Genomic DNA, 20037 nt, shown 5'->3' with positions numbered 1-20037 from the left:
CCCAGGAATAAATCCCACTTGATCGTGGTGAATAAGCCTTTTAATGTACCATTGGATTCTATTGGCTAGTATCTTGTTGAGAATATTTGCATCCATGTTCATCAGGGATATTGCTCTATTCTTAGTGGGATCTTTGTCTGGTTTCGGAATCAAGGTAATGCTAGCCTTGTAGAAGGAGTTTGGAAGTTTTCCATCCATTTCTATTTTTAGGACCAGCTTCAGAAGAATAGGTATTTTAGGGCACCTGGGTGGCTCAGTGGTTGAGTTTCTGCCTTTGGCTCAGGTCATGATCCTGGGGTCCCAGAATAGAGTCCCACATTGGGATCCCCACAGGGAGCCTGCTTCTCCCTCTGCCTATGTCTCTGCCTCTCTATGTCTCTCATGAATAAATAAATAAAATCTTTTTAAAAAGTAATAGGTATTTTATGCTCTTTTAACATGTAAACATTCACTCATGAACAAGAATGTTCATGACAACATTGTTTATAATACCAAAAAAACCTGGAAAGAACCAATTCCTCCATTATTGGTGGTGTATTTAAATAAATTATGATATCTTGTCAAAGAATGCATTTCATTTATGTCACTTGAAAAATAACTAATAGACTACTGAATATGATCTGTTTGTACAAAAAAACCAAAAACACATAAGTAGATTAATATGCCTCGGCTACAATATGGGTACATTTACATGAATCTGAATGTGCAAATTAGATATTGGAACATGTAAAATTTTTAACACAGTTTTTCTTGTGCTCAGAATTATAAATACTTTTAATTTCCCCAAATTAAAAAATGTGTTTAATATTTTAAACAGGCCCAGTGCTTATGCAATTGCAATATGGCAGTGTCAACTGAGCTGTAAACAGCGCCATCATTTGACCAAAGTGCTGAGGTGGCAGGGAGTTTGGGAAGTCTAAGGAAGTGAATGGCCACCAGTGTGTTACGGTGCCCCCCTCCCTGCTTTAGACTTCACGTTTTGTTCAGGATATGGGAGTAGGTGTCTACGGTGTTTGGCAATTGATCTTTAGAAGTCACATAATCTTTCTCTTCCTTTGATTTCATAATTAGGATTTACAATTAATGAAAAAGTAAATTTCCATTAATAAATCCAAATACTTTTGAGTTCTAAAAAAAGTACTTAAAAATATGATCACAGTGTAGTTTAGTAGTTTGAAAGCAAACCATACCTAAATTCTTATTAACTTAACTTTAGCTCTTGTCGAAGTGTAGCTAATATGTTACCCTGGAACAATTTTATGAAAATTTGGAAGAATCAAACAAGTCTAGTTATTTTAGATGTAGAGACTTGTGACCATTTAGTTTGGCAGGAAATTCTCAGGATTTCTATTGTAAAATCAAACTCATGACCTTGGGCTTGTGGGGAAGGTTTTTTTTTTTTTTTTTTTTTTTAACATTAGTTTCCACATAACAGGAAAGAAAGCAGAAAGATATAACCAATCCCTCATTTGCAAAATAGGCAATAACGTCAGAGTATGGCAAGAGTTTAACTGGACTGAAAGAGTAAAGATGATAATCCACAGACCTGCAAAAAGTGAGCATTTGATGAGAGTTTCCATAGTTAGCCTCAATGTTCAGAACAGATAAATGCAAAAAGCGACATGGGCCTGTTATGCAGCTTTTACACTGCATCTTGATGCAAATGTCATAAAATAAAGTAATTAAAACAATGGAAGATGTCTAACCCATTGCGAGCTTTGTCATTTTAATTAAGAAGCTACATTCAAATTTATTTTGGTTTTGCTTTAACTTGAAAAAAAGCCACCCCAAGTAAAAGTATTCTGTATAACCGATGGTGTACCAAACATCACCTCTATTAAGCTCTATTTGGGAATTGGTTATCTTACTGTCACACTCATTAAGAGACTTGGTTTAGCAGTGAGTACACTGTTAGTACACAGATAATCATAATACCAGTAGTAATAGCAGGGACTCTTGTGATGTTTAAACATAGGCACTGAGCAGTCTACACATTTTGACTAAGATCACTGGTACAACAGTGGGTAGCAAATGCTTTACTTTCCAAGTGTGGGTTAGGGTCTTCTTATCTTATTAATGTGAAAGAGAAAAATAGAAAAATGCTAGGTAGGAAAGGTCAGAAAATAGCTAGAGTGAGCTGGTATAATAGATAGTTTTGTAGAAGGAAGAAAGCATGAAGGAAGCAAAAACAAAAAAAAAGGAAAAGCTACAATTGGGAAAACCCTCTTGGTAAACCTCACTAATTTGATCTAATTATTGTGAAGAACAGTCAGAATAATGATATTTTAAATATATTATTTCATTCATTCAACCAATAACTCACACAAACCAACATATACTGGATGTCTTCTTTGTGCAAAGGATTAGTCACAAGGTCGGAGGAAAATTATGATGACTCAGCCCTCGGTGAGCTCACTGCAGCTTCCTTCCAGGCATCTGAAATAACAGAATCAGCTGTGGCCAAGCATTGCTTAGAACAGATCCTTGGTATATACATTGGTTTACCACTTGAAAAAAAGACTTAAGGGACCTTCTGTATATTGTTTCCTATTTCAAAGATAAAGATTGCTTCCTGTTTTATAGTATTATTACCAAAGCTACAATTTTCCTATTTGTAGCATTTATCTTGCTTCCAATCTTATATTATCATAAATAACATTGCAACGGACATCTTCATGAACACAGTGTCTCATATTTTAGATTATTTCCTTACTCTGGTTCTCAGAAGTGGGATTACTGGCTCAAGAGGCTTTAACCACTAAATCATTCTTGGGGTAATGCCAGATTGCTTTCTAAAAGGTTGTATCAATTTATAATAGTGAGCAATGCATGACAGTAATGAAAGGCACAATTTTATATTCTCATCATGTAGTCATCCTTCATAATTAATACTTTCAGAGTTTTCATTTAATATTCAAATCGCATGAGGTTCTTTGAAAATAGGTACTTTTTAATTTAATTTAATTTTATTTTATTTTATTTTAAGATTTTGTTTATTTATTCATGAGACACACAGAGAGAGAGGCAGAGACATAGACAGAGGGAGAAGCAGGCTTCCCACAAGGAGCCTGATGCAGGACTCAATCCCAGGACTTCGGAATCATGACCTGAGTTAAAGGCAGACACTCAACCACTGAGCCACCCAGGTGCCCAGATACTTATTTTACACAATAAGATTTTTAGCATGTGATTTTCATGGAAACAGCAAATATCTAATGTAAAAAATTTAGTCTGTAAGAAAGTGTCAGTCACAGGTCCCATGAATATGAACATGTTTTTTTTTTTTTTTTTTTTTTTTTATGATAGTCACAGAGAGAGAGAGAGGCAGAGACACAGGCAGAGGGAGAAGCAGGCTCCATGCACCGGGAGCCCGATGTGGGACTCGATCCCGGGTCTCCAGGATCGCGCCCTGGGCCAAAGGCAGGCGCCAACCCGCTGCACCACCCAGGGATCCCTGAACATATTTTATGTTCTCATTTTCCCCCATAGTTCATCAGGGCACTCAAAAAACCAAAGTTTAGAGAACTTTAGAGATAAATCTTATCTAAAAACACATTTTTAGGAAATTATAATCTCATATATCATTCAATTTCCCCTTATTTTTCATTGTAAAATTAGAAAGTTGGTATTTTAGGAGCAACATTAGTTTTAAGACAGAATAAAACAGCACTTAACAGGACAGCATAACTTTTGATGCTTAATGCCAAATGATATCTTTTTGGAAAAATATTAATTTTAAGAGTCATTAGGCTATTAATATGAATCTTTTAAAGTTCTTTTGTTCTGTTTTGCTTTTATCAGAGTAAGTTAGAAGTTTAAAAGAAAGTTACTGCTCACTGAACATTGAATTAGAAAATAAATTAATTTCTAGGAATCTTCCTCCCTGATCCTGTAAGGAGATAAGTGACAGTTAATATTTTCCATATATATATTATTAATGTTTTAAGCCTAAGTTCTACTTCAGCATGTGGAGAAGCTACTGACTTTATTCAGTGAAAACCAAGCTTTATTCTCAAGTGGAGGACAAGCTGCCAATACTGGGGAATAAAAGATGTCACATAAATCAACAAACAAATGGAAAAGTTAAATTCAGGATCACATATGCAAGTACATTTAGTGATGGGATATGAGCCAGGCACATTTCAGTGTACGCAGCGCATGGGCTGACAAACACAAGTATCCTTATGCAAACAGCTGATCAGAATATTTTAGAGCACAGCTGTCCCATAAAATCAAGCCCACATGATTGCTGCAGGTACACTGCTTGTTGAATCCATTCCCTGATATTAAAGTCTGTAAACTGAATTTCTGTACATTGAGTTTATAGTAGGAGGCATATTGCATGGACTGTGATGCCAAATTGCAAGGGTTCAAACCCTGGGTCTGCCATTTACTAGCTGTGTGATTTGAGGCTATTCCTAACCATCCTGTGTCTCAATGTCCCTATCTATAAAATGAGGACAAGAAGAATAGACAACTCATAGAGTTGTTGTAAAGATTAAATGAATATGTGCAAAGTCTGAAAATAGTACTTAGCACATAGCAAGCACTTTATGAGCATATGTTACTATTACTAATTTCACGATTATTAATATTTATTACTACTTCTATGTGAATTTAAAGAAAACTTTGCCTTTATTCAAGAGTCAAAAGGATAGTGAATGCCTCTACAAATATAACCTCCATTTTCCGAGGAACAGTCCTTTGGGCCCCAAAATACAGTCCTGCAGTATCAGTTATGCGGTTGGCCTGCATAGAAGGGGGAAAATTTTAGAGTCAGGCATCTCTGGTTTTGATTTCTACCTCTACCACTAACTTATCATGTGACTCTGGGCATTTTATTTACTCAACCTCTCTAAGCCTTTAAAAGGAGAATAATAGTATCTTGCCTGATGTGATAACCAAGAATGAGATAACTGAAGGAATGTGAGGTACCTTACAGGTGGCCTGATGCATAAGGACCTCAGTCCTTGCAGTTCCATGTGGAGTCCTCCTTTTCCCTCTCTGGCTCCCTGCCACCTTCAGCAGGGTCTTATTTTTCTGCCTGATGAAACCAAACCCCCACAAAGCAGGCCCAGGACAATCATCAACTGAAAATTTAGTGTGTAAAGATATCATTGGTAATATAGTAAGCATTATAATGTTATAATAAAAAGGTTGACAGGTCCATATTTTTTAGACAGGCACACTAAAATATGTATGAGCCAAGGTGATAGATGGGATGTGTTTTTAAAATGCTTTAGGGGCGCCTGGCTGGCTCAGTCAGTAGAACATGTGACTATCTCAGGATCATAAGTTCAAGCCTGACGTTGGGTGTGGAGCCTATTAAAAATAACTAAAATAAAATAAAACGCTTTATCAAGGAAAGACATGAAGGAAGAAAAGGATACATGATACAAATGTGGCAAAGTCTTGATAATTATTCAATCAGGAAGAGAGGTACATAAAGATTCATTACATTATACCTCTAAAAAACTCACACATTTCTAGGAGTAATATATATTACACAGGGCACATGAAGTTTATCTAATATTCTAGGCATTTCATCCCATTTCCAAGGGTCCAAGTCCAATCTGGTCAAACATTTCACTCAATCCTCCTTTCTTCCTTGTCTAGCAGAGTATGTCATACAATTTCCAAACAAATATTTGTCAAACTTTGCTTAGGTTAGGAAAATGTTATTTTCTCCAATTTCACATTAACGGATACTTCAGTATCAATGTTTCCAATAGTGAGGCCACAAGAGAGATTTAATGAACCTCCACAACATAACGCCAAGTAAAAGAAGCCAGACATAAGAGACAACATATTGTATGATTCCATTTACATGAAAAAGTCCAGAAAAGATAAATCTACAGAGACAGAAAGTAGAAGGTTGATTCCTGGGGCTGGAAGTCCAACTGGCATGAATTGTACATGGGCATGAGTGCTCTTATTGGGATGATGGAAATGTGCTAAAACTGGATTAGAGATACAGGCACAAGTTCTTAAAATTACTAAAGGGGAGCCTGGCTGGCTCAGTCAGTAGAGCATGTGACTCTTGACCTCAGGATTGTAGGTTCAAGCTCCACATTGGGTGCAGAAATTACCTAAAACTAAAATCTTAAAAAAAAAAGACCCTTTAAATTACCAAATGTCATTGATTTCTAAACAGGTTAATTCTATAGTATGTAATACCTCAATAAATTTTTGAAAAATATACCTAGATGGATCACAACTTGTAAAAAATAATTTATTAGCTATGTAAAGCATTTTATACTTTAGAAGAAGTATAGCACATCAATTAAAAAAAAAAGAAGTACTAGCACATCAATTTTGACTTCATTGTAGTAATACGAACTTTTAAAATAAGTATTTAAGTTAAAAAGATGAGTTAATTTAAATAGTTGATTTGAACGAGTTATTTTACTTAATTCATTCACAGATTTAAGTTAACTAGAAATGACGATACTAACAAACCGGAATTTTTTGTAAACACTAATCTGGGTCATTGATTCCTAGGTGATAAGACCCCAACTCTATGTGCTTGTGTGTGTGCGTAGTTGTGTATTTTAATCCCAGGATCAGATGTAAAGATTAAATGGGATAAATGTTGATGAGATGCTATATAAATTGCCAGTGTTGTACAAACACAAGAATGGCCTACCTAAATTGTTTCTATTTTAACAAAAAGAAATCCTAACTGGCTTATGACAGATAAGAGACTCTCCAGGTGGGGCAGAAGTAATTTAACAGGCCGTCCAGCTTCTTTCCTCCCGGGTTTCAACTTCTCTGATTTCTTTCTTCTGCAAACATTACCGCATGCCCACTAGGTGATATAGGTCCTTATTCTTGATCTTCCAGAAGGGCCTAGCTGTCCTCCTTCTGGTCTCCCCCTTCTTCTTCCAAGTCAAGGTGTTCTATCTATAAAAAACGTCCTGCCTGCATGGGGGGGGGGGGGCACCCCCAACCCTTTTTCTGGTTGCATTTGGCACAGCTGAAATGAACTGTTATTTGTGAAACTTTTCCAGGTATTAAGAGAGACCCTCACCTCCCACCCCCCACCAGCCAAAGTACAGTCAAGTAGTCAAGTTTTTAAATTACAGAATTACAGATTGGAAGACTGGGAGAAGAAAAAAAAGAAAAAAGAAAGAAAAAAGAAAAAACTACTCTCTCCTCTCCAGCTGGATTTCAGTTCCTAAACTTCTGCTTCTCACACCCTTGTTCTAAGGAAGTGAGCCTTTCCCACCTTTCAAGAATACAATGAGGGCTCAGTGGCATGTAAGCCCCAAGCCCAAGTGAACAAAGCAGCCACTATATTCTGTCTTCATCCCCATAGAAACCTGGAGCACCCTCTTTCCTCTGATTCCCACAGGGTCAAGGTTGGTTTATTTTCAGCAGATGGGTGGCGAGGTTATTGTTATTTATTACCACTGTCCTGATGTTAGTTTGGCTAAGTAATAAACCGAGGGTCCTTCTGGGGCATGGAACCTTCCACGGAGCTCTCTGTGCTTCGGCTAATCAACCAGATTTTGCAAAGGCCACGAAAAAAAAAAAAAAAAAAATCAGGCCTGCGCCGACCTCTCCCGGCCTCCGAGGCGAGGGCCGAGCGCCCTCCCGAGGGCCTGCTCCACCTCCCGCCAACTCGGTAAGCGCCTGCGGAGCAGAGGGGGGCCCCCGCTTGCACCCAAAGGGGAGAAGAAACAGCTCGGCAGCCGACGGCAGAGCCGACATTGACACCTGTTCAGGCGGACTTAGGTGAATCTCCCTCTTGACTCCTAATTCCTTAAGTGGAATCGCCCCTAAGCACGAGTAAGGACTGCGCTCGAACCCCCGGCGGGGAGGGAGCGGGGCGGTGGAGGGTGCGCCTTCGGGGATGCTGGCTTTGCAGCCCCCGCCGGGCCCGGGCTGTCTCCGGGTTTGAACTCGGCCCGCCCTAGAGTCACCGCGAGAACCCCCGCAGGTCGTCGAGCTGGCTCGCGCCGCAGCACAGCAAGTCAAGGCAACGCAATAGGAAGATTGAAAAAAAAAACGCGAAGCACGTGGCACCCAGAAGCTCACTTTTGTTGGCCCCTCTCCCGACCCGTAGCCGCGCCCTATTATGACCACGTGGGAGGCTCGCTCTATAAAAGCCGGGCTCGGAGCGTCCCGTCGCCACAGTCGCTTCCTGTTCTTGGCGCGTCGGTCGGCTCGTCGCTGAGGCCGCGGGGGCCGTGAAGATGGCGTCTACCAGCCGGTTAGTACGTCCGGCCGAGCCGCGCTCGCTGAGGGGCGGGCGGAGAGTGCCAGAGTGGGCAGGCGGGCCCCGGGGGGCCGCGTCGGGCAGAGCGTTCCGGAGGTGCGGGGGGAGGCGGTGGACTGGCTGGCCGAGCCGGACAAAGGCGCTTCCAGACGGCAGGGCTGTCAGGGGCGGCGCAGGGGCTGCCGACCGCGGCGCTCCCACAGCGGCGGTACCACCCGACGTCCTGGCTCGTGAGCTCGTCCGGCCGCCACCCTGTGAGGGCCGCTGTGTCCCCAGCCCCCCCTCGTTTCGCGTCTTTTTTTGGGGGTGGGTGGGGGGGGTGGGTATCTTAACCGTGGTGTTTTTGTTTTTGTTTTTTTTGTGTGTGTTAATTTTTTTCTACGCTTGTTTTTCCAGCTGTGGCTCAACCAGCCCACGATCCTTTCCAAAAAGCGGGAAAGGGTTAGTTCCAGGCCCCTGTCGATCTGACAGCTGTAGAGTTAGGGACGTCAGCCCGAGGGGAACTGATTACCGTCCCAGAGGCCTTCCGAAATGGAAGCTGGGGGCGTTTCCGAAGAGTTGAGAAGTTCCCTTCTAAGAGGTTTATATTTTTACAGAGGTCTTCTGCATTCTCCTGAAGAAAATCTTGCCTGCAGACAATTGCTTACATACGCTGGGAAGTTACTAAGTCTTTTTTTTTTTTTTTTTTTTTAACACTAAGATATTTTTTTTTTTAATGTGATATACTCCTATCTACAGGAAATAAGTGCAGTGCCCTTAAAGACAGCCTTTAATCCTGTGGTCCGAAAAAAATGTTTGTAGACCCTAATTAAGTCTCTCATTACCACTACGAGGTAGATATTAGTATTTTTGCATAAGTGTAAACTGAGTCATGCCGGTGTTGACTTTTCCAAGGTCAATGTCAGAACAGAGTGTAGAATCCCTTATCAGTTTCCTGTTACCACGCAGCTGGCCTCTAGTTAGCTCATAATGTATTGAAAGTGTCAAGTTCTATAGCTTCTGGGGAGGTAACTGGCATAATTTTTTTGAATTTGTTATCCTCTGTGAGAATTGAGTTCCCAGTAAAAGCCAGTATCACAAAACAGCAAACTGGAGAAGTCCGGGCCCTTTTGTGGTACTGCTAAGACTTACTGCTTTATGTTACTGTACTTTTTAAGGGGGAAAAAAAAACGGTGTTGGGGGAGGCAGTGTTAGCTAAAACAACTTGGAAACCACTCAAAGCCAGGGACACTCTTGTTTACTGATTGTACTTCTGTGATTGAATACTCAATCATTCGGTCTGGGTGTGGCTCTGTTGGGAAAGGCTTTTCTTGTAGGTAAGTGGAAAACTTGAGCTTCCTGAAGACACCTAACTACCACGTCTTAGGGCAGTAGATCTGAAAAGTAAATGTGGTCACACTTGGGCACAGCTTTTCCATAGGATAGGACAGGAATTTTGTAAGAAAAATTTGCAACAGTTAACTGTAGTTAAGTTCATGTGCTAGATTCTTTATCAAAAGAATACACTTACCATTGTGTGTCTTTATTTTCTTCATTTGTTAAAAAATAATTTTTGAAATAAATTGTTTCTGGACACGTCCAGGTCTTAAATCTATGTGTCATTGAGTTGTCCATCTCTAAATTTTCTACGGGTGAGAACAAAGGTAAAATGTTAGTATTTCTGCCTTTTAGTTTGTTTTTTTTTCCCCCTTGAGGGAGAATAGTTACTAGATTATGAAACTGCCTGGTGTTTTCACAGAGAAAAACACAAATGTTGTGAGTTCAAGTCTAAACTCCACCATTTTTCTGTAATTTCAGGCTAATCGTTCTATAAGCTTAATCTTTAGAAGGGAAATAACCTTTATTTTGCAGGGTTGCTATGAAAATGAATAATATGTGTAGCACTAGGCACACAGTGGGGACCCAATAAGTGATCGTTATAAAGTGAGATTTGGGTTTATCTGGCTCCATAGGTACTCTGAATTGTTTTAATGTGTTGGGTGGTTGTTTACTCCATTCTTTCTCTTTCATTTCTCTCTCCTCCTTCCCCCACTGCCCTACTCTTGTGGCTCCTTTTTGATTACTCTTGTGGATATTCTAATTAAAGTTGACTGCTGTATCATGATTCATTTTATTTTATTATTTTATTTTTTTTTATTTTTTAATATTTTATTTATTTATTCATGAGATACACAGAGAGAGAAGAGAGAGGCAGAGACACAGGCAGAGGGAGAAGCAGGCTCTACGCAGGGAGCCCGACATGGGACTCGACCCAGGTCTCCAGGATCACACCCTGTGCCGCAGGCGGTGCTAAACCACTGCACCACCAGGGCTGCCCCTCATGATTCATTTTATTTTGGATACGTAACACACAGTAGTACAAAAACAAAAGTGAAAAGAAGTTTCGTTTCTTGCCTAGCTCTCAGCCATCTAATTCTCCCCTGAAAGCAGCCATCATAACCAGTTTCTTGGTGTTTTCCTAATAGTTTAACGAACTTGTTTAACAGTGCCAATCTCTCTTGTTCCCCCAAAGTCCATTGTAAACAGGTTGCTACCTTTTTACCATTTTTGTGAAGTTAGCACACATTTTAGGTGCACAGTTCAGTTAAAAATGAGCGCATAGACATAGCTACCACCCCGGTCAAGAAATTAATTGCCACTAGCACCCTGGAAGCCTCCTTGTGCCCTCAGCCATTACCCCCTTTCCAAACATAACCATATCCCAACTTCTAATACCATAGATTTATTTTGCCCACTTTAAGGTTTATATAAGTGGTTTGTTTTCCTCTGCCTACTTTCTTTTGATCAGTATTTTTGAGAATCATCTTTGTTACTGCATATAACTGTTATCATACTTTTTCTAGTTTTGTATAAAATCCCTATGGGTGCCTAGGTGGCTCAGTCGGGTAAGCGTCCAACTCACGGTTTCAGCTTAGGTCTTGGTCTCCTGGTTGTGTGATTGAGCCCTACATCAGACTCTGTGCTCAGTGCAGGGTTAGCTTCAGATTGTCCCTCTCTCTCTCAAATAAAATCTTTAAGAAAAAAAATCTAACTTTTTTCACTTAGCATATCTTTGAGATGTTTATATATCATTTATATGCATACATACAAGATAATTCTACTTTTTAATAGTGCAAAATATATGGCCTTATCTTTGTATGCTTTGTGCCGTATGGCTGCCTATTTGTAATTATTGTTACTCTGTTAAGATTTTCCTTTATTTCAACATAGTTTTTCATAATTCATACTAACCTCTTAATTTATGTCATAATTTAAAAAATATTTTCCTAATATGAATTTATAAAACAAACTTCTATTCCCCCATTTCCCAATGAACAGATCCAAGACATGTTCTGGTTAACTTGAATTTATACATTTTGGGATGTGGATTATTTTATCAGTTATTCAGTGGGAATCACCTATGTTGAGAGTTGATATTCTGAATTATATTTGCTGATGTTAGAAAAATTTACCCGAACTACAACGATCTGTTTGCTTACTGTAAGAATGTTTAATAATGTCTTTTAGATGTATATTTGCGATGGCCGTAATTTAACCTTGTGCTGTAGTATTTCAAGTGAACTTTTATTTTTATTTTTTAAAGATTTTCTTTATTCATGAGAGATAGAGAGGCAGTGACACAGGCAGAGGGGGAAGCAGGCTCTTCACGGGGAGCCTGATGCAGGACTCCATCCCAGCACCCTGGGATCATGACCTGAGTCAAAGGTAGACACTCAACCACCGAGCCACCCAGTCAGTGTCCCTCAAGTGAACTTTTAAAGAGGGCTTATTTTCCATGATACCAAACGTTTAATTATTGTGAGAGAAATAACTACTAAATCTGTGTTAAATATCTTTGTTGCTTTTTATTAAAAAAAAAATTTTTTTTAAGTAAGCTTTATGCCCAGTGTGGGGCTTGAACTCGCAACCCTGAGATTAGGAGTCACATTCTCTACCACCTGAGCCAGCCAGACACCCCTCTTTGTTGCTTTTTAAAACTGATTTTGTGTCCTTTAAGATTGATGGGTCTTTCCCAAACTGCTTGATTTTCAAAATAGAATAATTGAGCACATTAGTACTATCACAAATAGATTAAAAAGTAGCTTTTGAAACCATTTCTTGAATGGTAGCAACTCATTTTTTTGACTAAATGAAATCTTCAGGTGTTAAGTTCAGCAGATGCAGCAGGCACATCCTCCGTTCTATCTACCTGTTAGGTTCGGTCTGCTATTCTAAATCTATTACTAAGATATTCGACAAGTAGGAAAAAAAAAAAGGAATTGAAATGTATTCTGACTAGAAAAATAAATGGTAAGTCACACAAACCAGATGATTATATGTAAATGTCACAGGTTAGTATGGTAGCTAGTCATTTCTGTGCTAATCAAGATTTTTAAAAATCAAAGTAATCTACCTATTAAAAGAAAAAACACTTGCTTTCCCTTTAGGTTTTTAAAGCCTTTAATGTCTGCAGACCTGAAACTGTTCTTAGAATAAACAATTGTAATGGAATGGAATCTATCTGTTAATTAGTAGCTGGAATTAAAAGTTAGCTAACTGGGATGTTTACTTTGCAGATTTAGCTTAAGTGTATTACACATGTATAGTATTGGGGAATTGTTCAAATCTTCCTTTACTCCTTCCCCCTAAAAGATTACTTTGTTACATTGGGAGAATATAAAAAAAAATTTTTTTTTTCTTCATTTAGTTTGGATGCTCTTCCAAGAGTCACGTGTCCAAACCATCCAGATGCGATTTTAGTGGAGGACTACAGAGCTGGTGATATGATCTGTCCAGAATGTGGCCTGGTTGTAGGTGAGCAGTTACTATGGTTTTAAGTGAAATCACTATTTTGGGTACTTTGCTTTTGTGCATTTCCTGAAGTTTCTTTTAATGAATACATTTTGTTTTTTCCCCTACAGGTAATTCTTAATGATTTTACAACCAACATACAAAAAGAATTAGGGGAAAAAAGTCTAAAATCAGAGATACCATATTTTATTGCCTATACAAATGCATATATTTCATGATGTTGGATATGAAAGAACATTTAAATTTGAGACAATCAATCCAAAAGACCTTCAGTCCTTAGTCTTCATTTTTTTTTTTTTTTTTTTTAAGATTTTATTTACGTGAGAGAGTGCAAGTATAGAGGGAGAGGGAGAAGCAGACTTCCCGCTGAGCAGAAAGCCTGAGGCGGGGCTGGATCCCAGGACCCTGAGATCATGACCTGAGCCAAAGGCAGTTACTTAACACACTGAGCCACCCAGGAGTCCCTCCTGAACCCCTCTTAGTCTTAAGTATTTGTTGAGAGCAGAGTGGGGGGGGGTGGTGACACTTATTTTTATAAAATAATGAATTAGGGGTGCCTGGGTGAAGCATCTGACTCTTGGTTTTGACTCAGATCATGAACTCCGGGTTGTGGGATCCAGCTCCATGTTGGGCTCCATGCTCAGTGCAGAATCTGCTTGAGATTCTCTCTCTCTTGTTCCTCCTCCTCTGCCCCCCTCCCCCTGCTCTCTCTCTCTAAAAAGAAAGAAATACATCTTTTAAAAAAAATGAATAAATTTAATCCAACTTTTGTGGCTTTTAGATATTTAAACGAGATTTGTTTTAGGGTAATAAAGGTGTATCTGCACTGAATCTTACCCAAGGCCTTTTAGTTAACGGATCCAATTGCTTATATAGAATGATTTCTTTATGAATTTCTGGTATAAGATTGTTATTGTCAAAAACACTGCTTAACATTTTCATTTTGTTTCTACTTGCTCACTTATCCAGATATATAGCCAAACTTTTGAAGAGAAATGGTCTGTTCAAAAATTAATCTTATGGGGGAGGTTGTAGCTAGCCCTTGAAAAAAGGAGTGAGACTTATTAGCCAGTTGAAATACTTAGAAATGAAAGTGCTAGTAGGATTATGGGACGTGTAACAGAAACATTGGTGGTGATACATTGTGGAATTGCCTTACTTGGAGGACATTGGCAGTATTCATCCAAGTAGACTGCTCTCCTCAGACCTCCAGTGGAAGTTTTATTTTTTTATTTTTTTTGTTTTTTTTTTTTCAGTGGAAGTTTTAAATCATACAGAGTCACTAATAGGAACTATAATCCACTTATAATTAATCGAATTCTATTCAGGAAGCAATATTAATAGCTTAAATATGCTGGACACTGTTTTAAATGATTTATGTATTCAACTCAGTTTATCCTCAGAGAAACCTTTGCGATAAGTACTACTAATATCTTCGTTTCAGAGATGAGAAACTCAAGTTTAGTGTGGTAGTGTAGCTCCACTGTCTGCATGGAGTCACATTTCTATCCTAGATTGCCTTCTGTAGTAAAATGAGTTCATTTTGAGATTGGCATACTGTGACCCACCACCTTTTAGTATATATGGCCTGCCTGCTAAGAATGGCTTTTACATTTTTAAGTGGTTGAAAAAAAACTCAAAAGAATAATAATATTTTGAGATATATGAAAATAATATCAAATTCGAATTTCAGCATTCATACATAAAGTTTTATTGGACACAGCCACACTTGCTAGTTATATATTGTCTGTGACTGCCTTTGCATTATGACAGCAGAATTTTGTAGTTGCCACAGAGACCATATGTGGTGCTCTCTTCACTTCATACTGCTGCCCAGTGCACTATAAATGCCAGTAATGCAGTTAAAATTGCTTAGCGTTTTGAGTACAAAGCCTGTCTCCATACTGCAACATTTTATTTTGTTACCATACCCGTCATGTCAAAACAAAAAGAAAAAAGTGAACTTTGAAAGTCATGCTTTTTTTTTTTTTTTTTTTTTTTTATTTATTTATGATAGTCACAGAGAGAGAGAGAGGCAGAGACACAGGCAGAGGGAGAAGCAGGCTCCATGCACCGGGAGCCCGACATGGGATTCGATCCTGGGTCTCCAGGATTGCGCCCTGGGCCAAAGGCAGGCGCCAAACCGCTGCACCACCCAGGGATCCCGAAAGTCATGCTTTTAAAGTACATGCTTTTAAGGGTTATTTTGTTATTGAATCAGCTGGCAAAGCTTTGAATTTATTTTGCAGTGATTCTATAGCTCTGCTAAAAGAATATAATAAACTTTCATGTTACCTTACCAGATAAACAATTCTCATACCAATTTAGTAAAACAATGATCAGAAAATTTAGAAAATATGTAGTGGAATATCTCATCACAGCAGAATTTCTTCACAACAATAAAAGAATACAATAAGGCTGCAGTTAAAGTAAGTTTCTGAGTGGCTTATTTGTAGCCCATATAGGGTAAGCCATTTATCAATGATGAGTTAGTTAATTTGTGTTTGTGATAGCTAAAGAAATGTGTCCAGAAAAAAACTTTTTTAAGACAATTAGCCTCTCAGCAAAAAACAGTTGCTTGAAGAATTAAGGACCTTGGGAGCAACGCTGATAGTCGATTAAAAGTCCAGGCAAATTTCAAGTATTTTTCCTAGACATTTTTTTTTTCTTCCCTAGACTCTTGATGACTAGATAGATGTTACTGAGTTGTTGATTCATTGTGTCAGTGCAGAGTTTTTAAGAGTTTGAATCATCTGCATGGAACAACTACAGGAGAAACTATTTTTAAAGAAGTTACAAAAATGCTAATTGAGTACAATCTGAAGTGGAATCTGCTAAGATGTGTTAAAACTGATGATGGTAAAAATACATGTGGAAGAAGACTTAGTTGGACAGAGATTGTGAAAGTGTAAGATTTGTAAAGCCTGTAATTATTTATTGTATTCGTCAGCAAGTACATTGTAGAAGAGATTTGAATCTGTTCTGTTACTGAGCGGTATATCAGTAGTGAACTTCATTCACTCTCATGGACTTAACTGTCAGCACTTCAGTGAATCGTTGTCAGAAATAGAAGCTGAATATCTCAACTTGCCTACCACAGAGTAATTTGATAGCTTAGTGGTAGCAAAGTTTTCTTAAAATTGTTTTTGAGCTCAGGGCCAAGGTTGAAATTTTTCTGAACTCAGTCCTGCCTTCGACCACTACTGTTGAACACTGGATGGCTTAGAAATTAGCTTTTGCTGCAGACTTGCTAATATTTCTTAATTAATTCAACCTAGAATTACAAGGCAAAATAGTGCCTATATGTTAAGATTGCACTGTAATAAAGTCAATTTAGCAACAACATTATTTGAATCACAAACAACGTCAAGTTGCTTTAATGTATTTTATAAACTTTCATTACCGTCAGAAGTTAAAACAGGAACTAGGATCTTCATTCCCACACAAATCTGCAGCAGCTATATTTTCCAAACTCAAACTATAATTTAATCAGTGTTTTCCAGACCTGGATGCAAAGGAAATTTTCATATTTCAGAATCTGTTTAACTCTGCAATTAAGGACCTTCCACCTAACCTTCAATTGGGAGTGATTAATCTACAATGTAATGACATGTTAAAAGGCAAAATATCAGAAGAATGTAATAAAATTCTATAAATGCCTTTCAAGCAATGAATATGCTCAATTAAAGTCATATGCTTGCAGATTAATATCAGTATTTGGCAGTTCTTATCTGTGTGTGAAAAAGACTTTTTAAAAAATGAAATACATAAAATCCCTGTTAACACAGCATTGACAGATGAACATTTGTAATTGATTTTGATGATAGAGAACACTAACTGAATTCCAATTAAGGGAAATATTATCACCCCAAAAGAGAATTCTCTTCTTTCTCAGTAGTAGATATGTATTACAACAAATTATACTCAGCTATTATTATAGTTTTAATTTCACCAATAGAAAAATCAGTGGAATTTTCCTCTTCATGCAAGTGCCTCAGTTTAGCCTCTTGACCCACAAAGCCTAAAATATTTACTATATGGCCCTTTAGAGAAAAATGTTTTCCAACCCATAAGTTAAATGAGAACATTCTAATTCCATAGTATTAGGATCAAACTGGTAGTATGTAAGAGTTAAGAGATAGAGGTTGCAGATAATTTCAGCTTCTTGCCTCTCCTAATTTAAAAAGCAGTTCAGGAATTTTGCATTCTATTCCCAACCTTCCATCAGCTTCACTTCAAACTAGCATGATAGTTCTGTAAGATTAACCAACTGGAGAAGGAAGATCTAATTCATAAGGCTTAAGTCCTTTTTTTGTGCTTGGAATCTCTAATCTTTACTTGCATTTTTCTGCTTATATCAAACCAAACAAGTTAGTTTTCTTTTAGTTTTGTTTTATTTACTTATCAACCTTGAACACCAGCATTGAAACTATTATATTTTATCCTAACTAAAGCAATTAGGCTTAAATTGTAAGGCCTGAAAATTAAAGAAAATAATCTGATTAAATTTCCTTTCTGTATACAGAAATATCTTTTTATGGTAATTGATTTTTCTGGGGATACCTGGGTGGCTCAGCAGTTTTAGCGCCTGCCTTCAACCCAGGGTGTGATCCTGGAGTCCTGGGATCGAGTCCCACATCGGGCTCCCTGCATGGAGCCTGCTTCTCCCTCTGCTTGTGTCTCTGCCTCTCTGTGTCTCTCATGAATAAATAAATAAAATCTTTTTTAAAAATTGGGTTTTTCAGACAAAAATATAATAGATGCCTGTTTTAAAATACACAGTAGCCTCATCCATGTATTTGTGGTTAAACATGTAGTGTGTCGTGCAAATGAAGTATCTATTCCATGAAGGTGGAAGGCAAGAGTCTGCTAACAAAGTTCTGTTTTGCTGAAGAGATAATCAAATTATGTTGAAAACTTAAATGAACATTACAGTCCATGAGTCTAAATTAAAAAATACATGTACATGTGTACATATATACATAAATGCATATGTTACTGTCATAGATTGATCATAAATTTAGATTGTATTATATATTTAATTGGCTTTGCATCAACTTGCTGATTTAAAGGAATACGCTCTTTGTTTCCAGTTCAGTTCTGCCTTTATCTCTTATGCTATAGAGACAGGGAAGAAATTAGTCTGGGCAGATATCCTCAACCCACTAAGGGCATAAAGTTTGTGGCATTTTTTATATTTGAGATACTGATGTTCACAGAGATGTCATTCTGTGCTTCATAATAAATAATCTTGGTTTACATGATTTGAATGTGCTTGCTATAACATTTTACCTTGTCTGAAACTTTTTAGATTATGCCATATTTATTGAATAAGCATTTTCAATAGCTTTTGATTTAAATAATCAGACAACTATAGAAACTGGAACTCTTAGATTTGTTTTTGAACAACTCAATACTTAATATTTAATTTGTACTTAAACTTAGGGCAGCCTGTTGTCACTAACTCCTCTTAATTTCAAACTCAACACTTAGATACTGCTCAACTGTTGATGAAAGGTATTGCTGCCATCTTTGGAAATTACACTTTGTCAAACCTCGAAGGTCTTTTAACCCCCCCCCCCAGTATTTAAGTAGTTGTGTGGTATTTAGTTTCACCTGTAACTTGGGTGGTTTCCAATATTTTGTGGCTATTTTTTTTTTTTTAGACATTTTTTTTAAATTTATTTATTTACGATAGTCACACAGAAAGAGAGAGAGAGAGAGGGGCAGAGACACAGGCAGAGAGAGAAGCAGGCTCCATGCACCGGGAGCCCGACGTGGGATTCGATCCCGGGTCTCCAGGGTCGCACCCTGAGCCAAAGGCAGGCATCAAACCGCTGGGCCACCCAGGGATCCCTGTGGCTATTTTTAATACTATTTAACGTGTAGTGATTGCCTAATTGACTTCTCTTTTATTTGAATTATGAGACTTTTATTTTAAACATGGGAAGTTATGATTTGTCATTGGCTGTTTAATCTTACCAATGATTCTTAGGGTATTGGTAGTGATCTCTAAAATAAGGCCAATTTTTGGGCAGCCCTGGTGGCTCAGTGGTTTAGCACCACCTTCAGCCCAGGGTGTGATCCTGGAGACCTGTGGTCAAGTCCCACGTCGGGCTCCCTGCATGGAGCCTGCTTCTCGCACTGTGTCTCTTCCTCTCTCTGTGTGTCTCTCATGAATAAATAAAATCTTTTTTAAAAAAATAAATAAAATAAGGCCAATTTTTAAAGCAAAGCTTTGCCATTTCTACCATGCAGCTGTTGGCTCTAACAGCACTGTTTTATGGGGTTTCTCCCCCCAAATCCTAAGTGTGGTTGTGTCAGTAAAAATTGAGCACTAGGTGGCAGTGTAATCATATTTAGATTATCTGTTCAAAGTTTCACCTTGTACATTGTTTATAGCCAGCAAAGTATTAAGTTAGTAAGCTGCTGTTAAAGCATAAAATTGGTTATGATGTTTATAAATTAGGATTTCAAATCAGGTGGTGTTTAGATGTAGTTATCATTTCTAGTTAAAGCCACTTTTTATCTGCTGTTTAAACCTGAATTCTTTCATTGTTCTTAAAAGGAATATAAGGAAACTACCAGTAAATAGTATAGGTATATTTGAATGAAAAAGATGAGCCAATGTGAGCCAATGTGACTTCTTTCTAAAGTCATTCTGGATATTTATACCAGGGCATCTGACGTATAAATGTGCGTTAAGAATCAGCTGTTTAAAATATTCCAAACCCCATTTCTAGAAATTCTAGTTCAGATCATAATCAGTAACCTATTAAGAGACACACATCTGTACTATTAATTTACCACATTTTTTGAGATCTTCTGTACTTTTGGCTTTTCATCTTTTCCACGTCAGCAGACTGCAGATCCCTGTGGGGCAGATAGCTTATGCGTGTTCATAGCTCCTAGTATAACTAGTGGCCCTCGAATCTAGGCTTGGCTCTATAAGTTAATGAGCTATGTAACTATAAGCAAGTTACATAATTTCTCCAAGCTTAACTTTCTTCATGTGTAAAAATAAG

General features: G+C 38.0%; 1 protein-coding gene across 1 annotated transcript in view; it reads left to right on the top strand.

Annotated features, from left to right (window-relative positions):
- The first annotated feature begins 8055 nt into the window (after nucleotides 1-8055).
- GTF2B (general transcription factor IIB) overlaps nucleotides 8056-20037 on the top strand; it is a 35019-nt gene continuing 23037 nt past the window's right edge. Inside the window, exons 1-2 of the mRNA XM_077905327.1 lie at nucleotides 8056-8215; nucleotides 12909-13015. Of these exons, the coding sequence (XP_077761453.1) occupies nucleotides 8199-8215; nucleotides 12909-13015 (124 nt within the window). The 5' untranslated portion in view covers nucleotides 8056-8198. The remainder of the gene's footprint in view (nucleotides 8216-12908; nucleotides 13016-20037) is intronic.

Source organism: Canis aureus, chromosome 8 (assembly GCF_053574225.1).
Source record: "Canis aureus isolate CA01 chromosome 8, VMU_Caureus_v.1.0, whole genome shotgun sequence".
Classification (NCBI taxonomy): domain Eukaryota; kingdom Metazoa; phylum Chordata; class Mammalia; order Carnivora; family Canidae; genus Canis; species Canis aureus.
The sequence above is the reverse complement of the archived record's forward strand: the minus strand, read 5'-3'. Positions and strand labels throughout refer to the sequence as shown.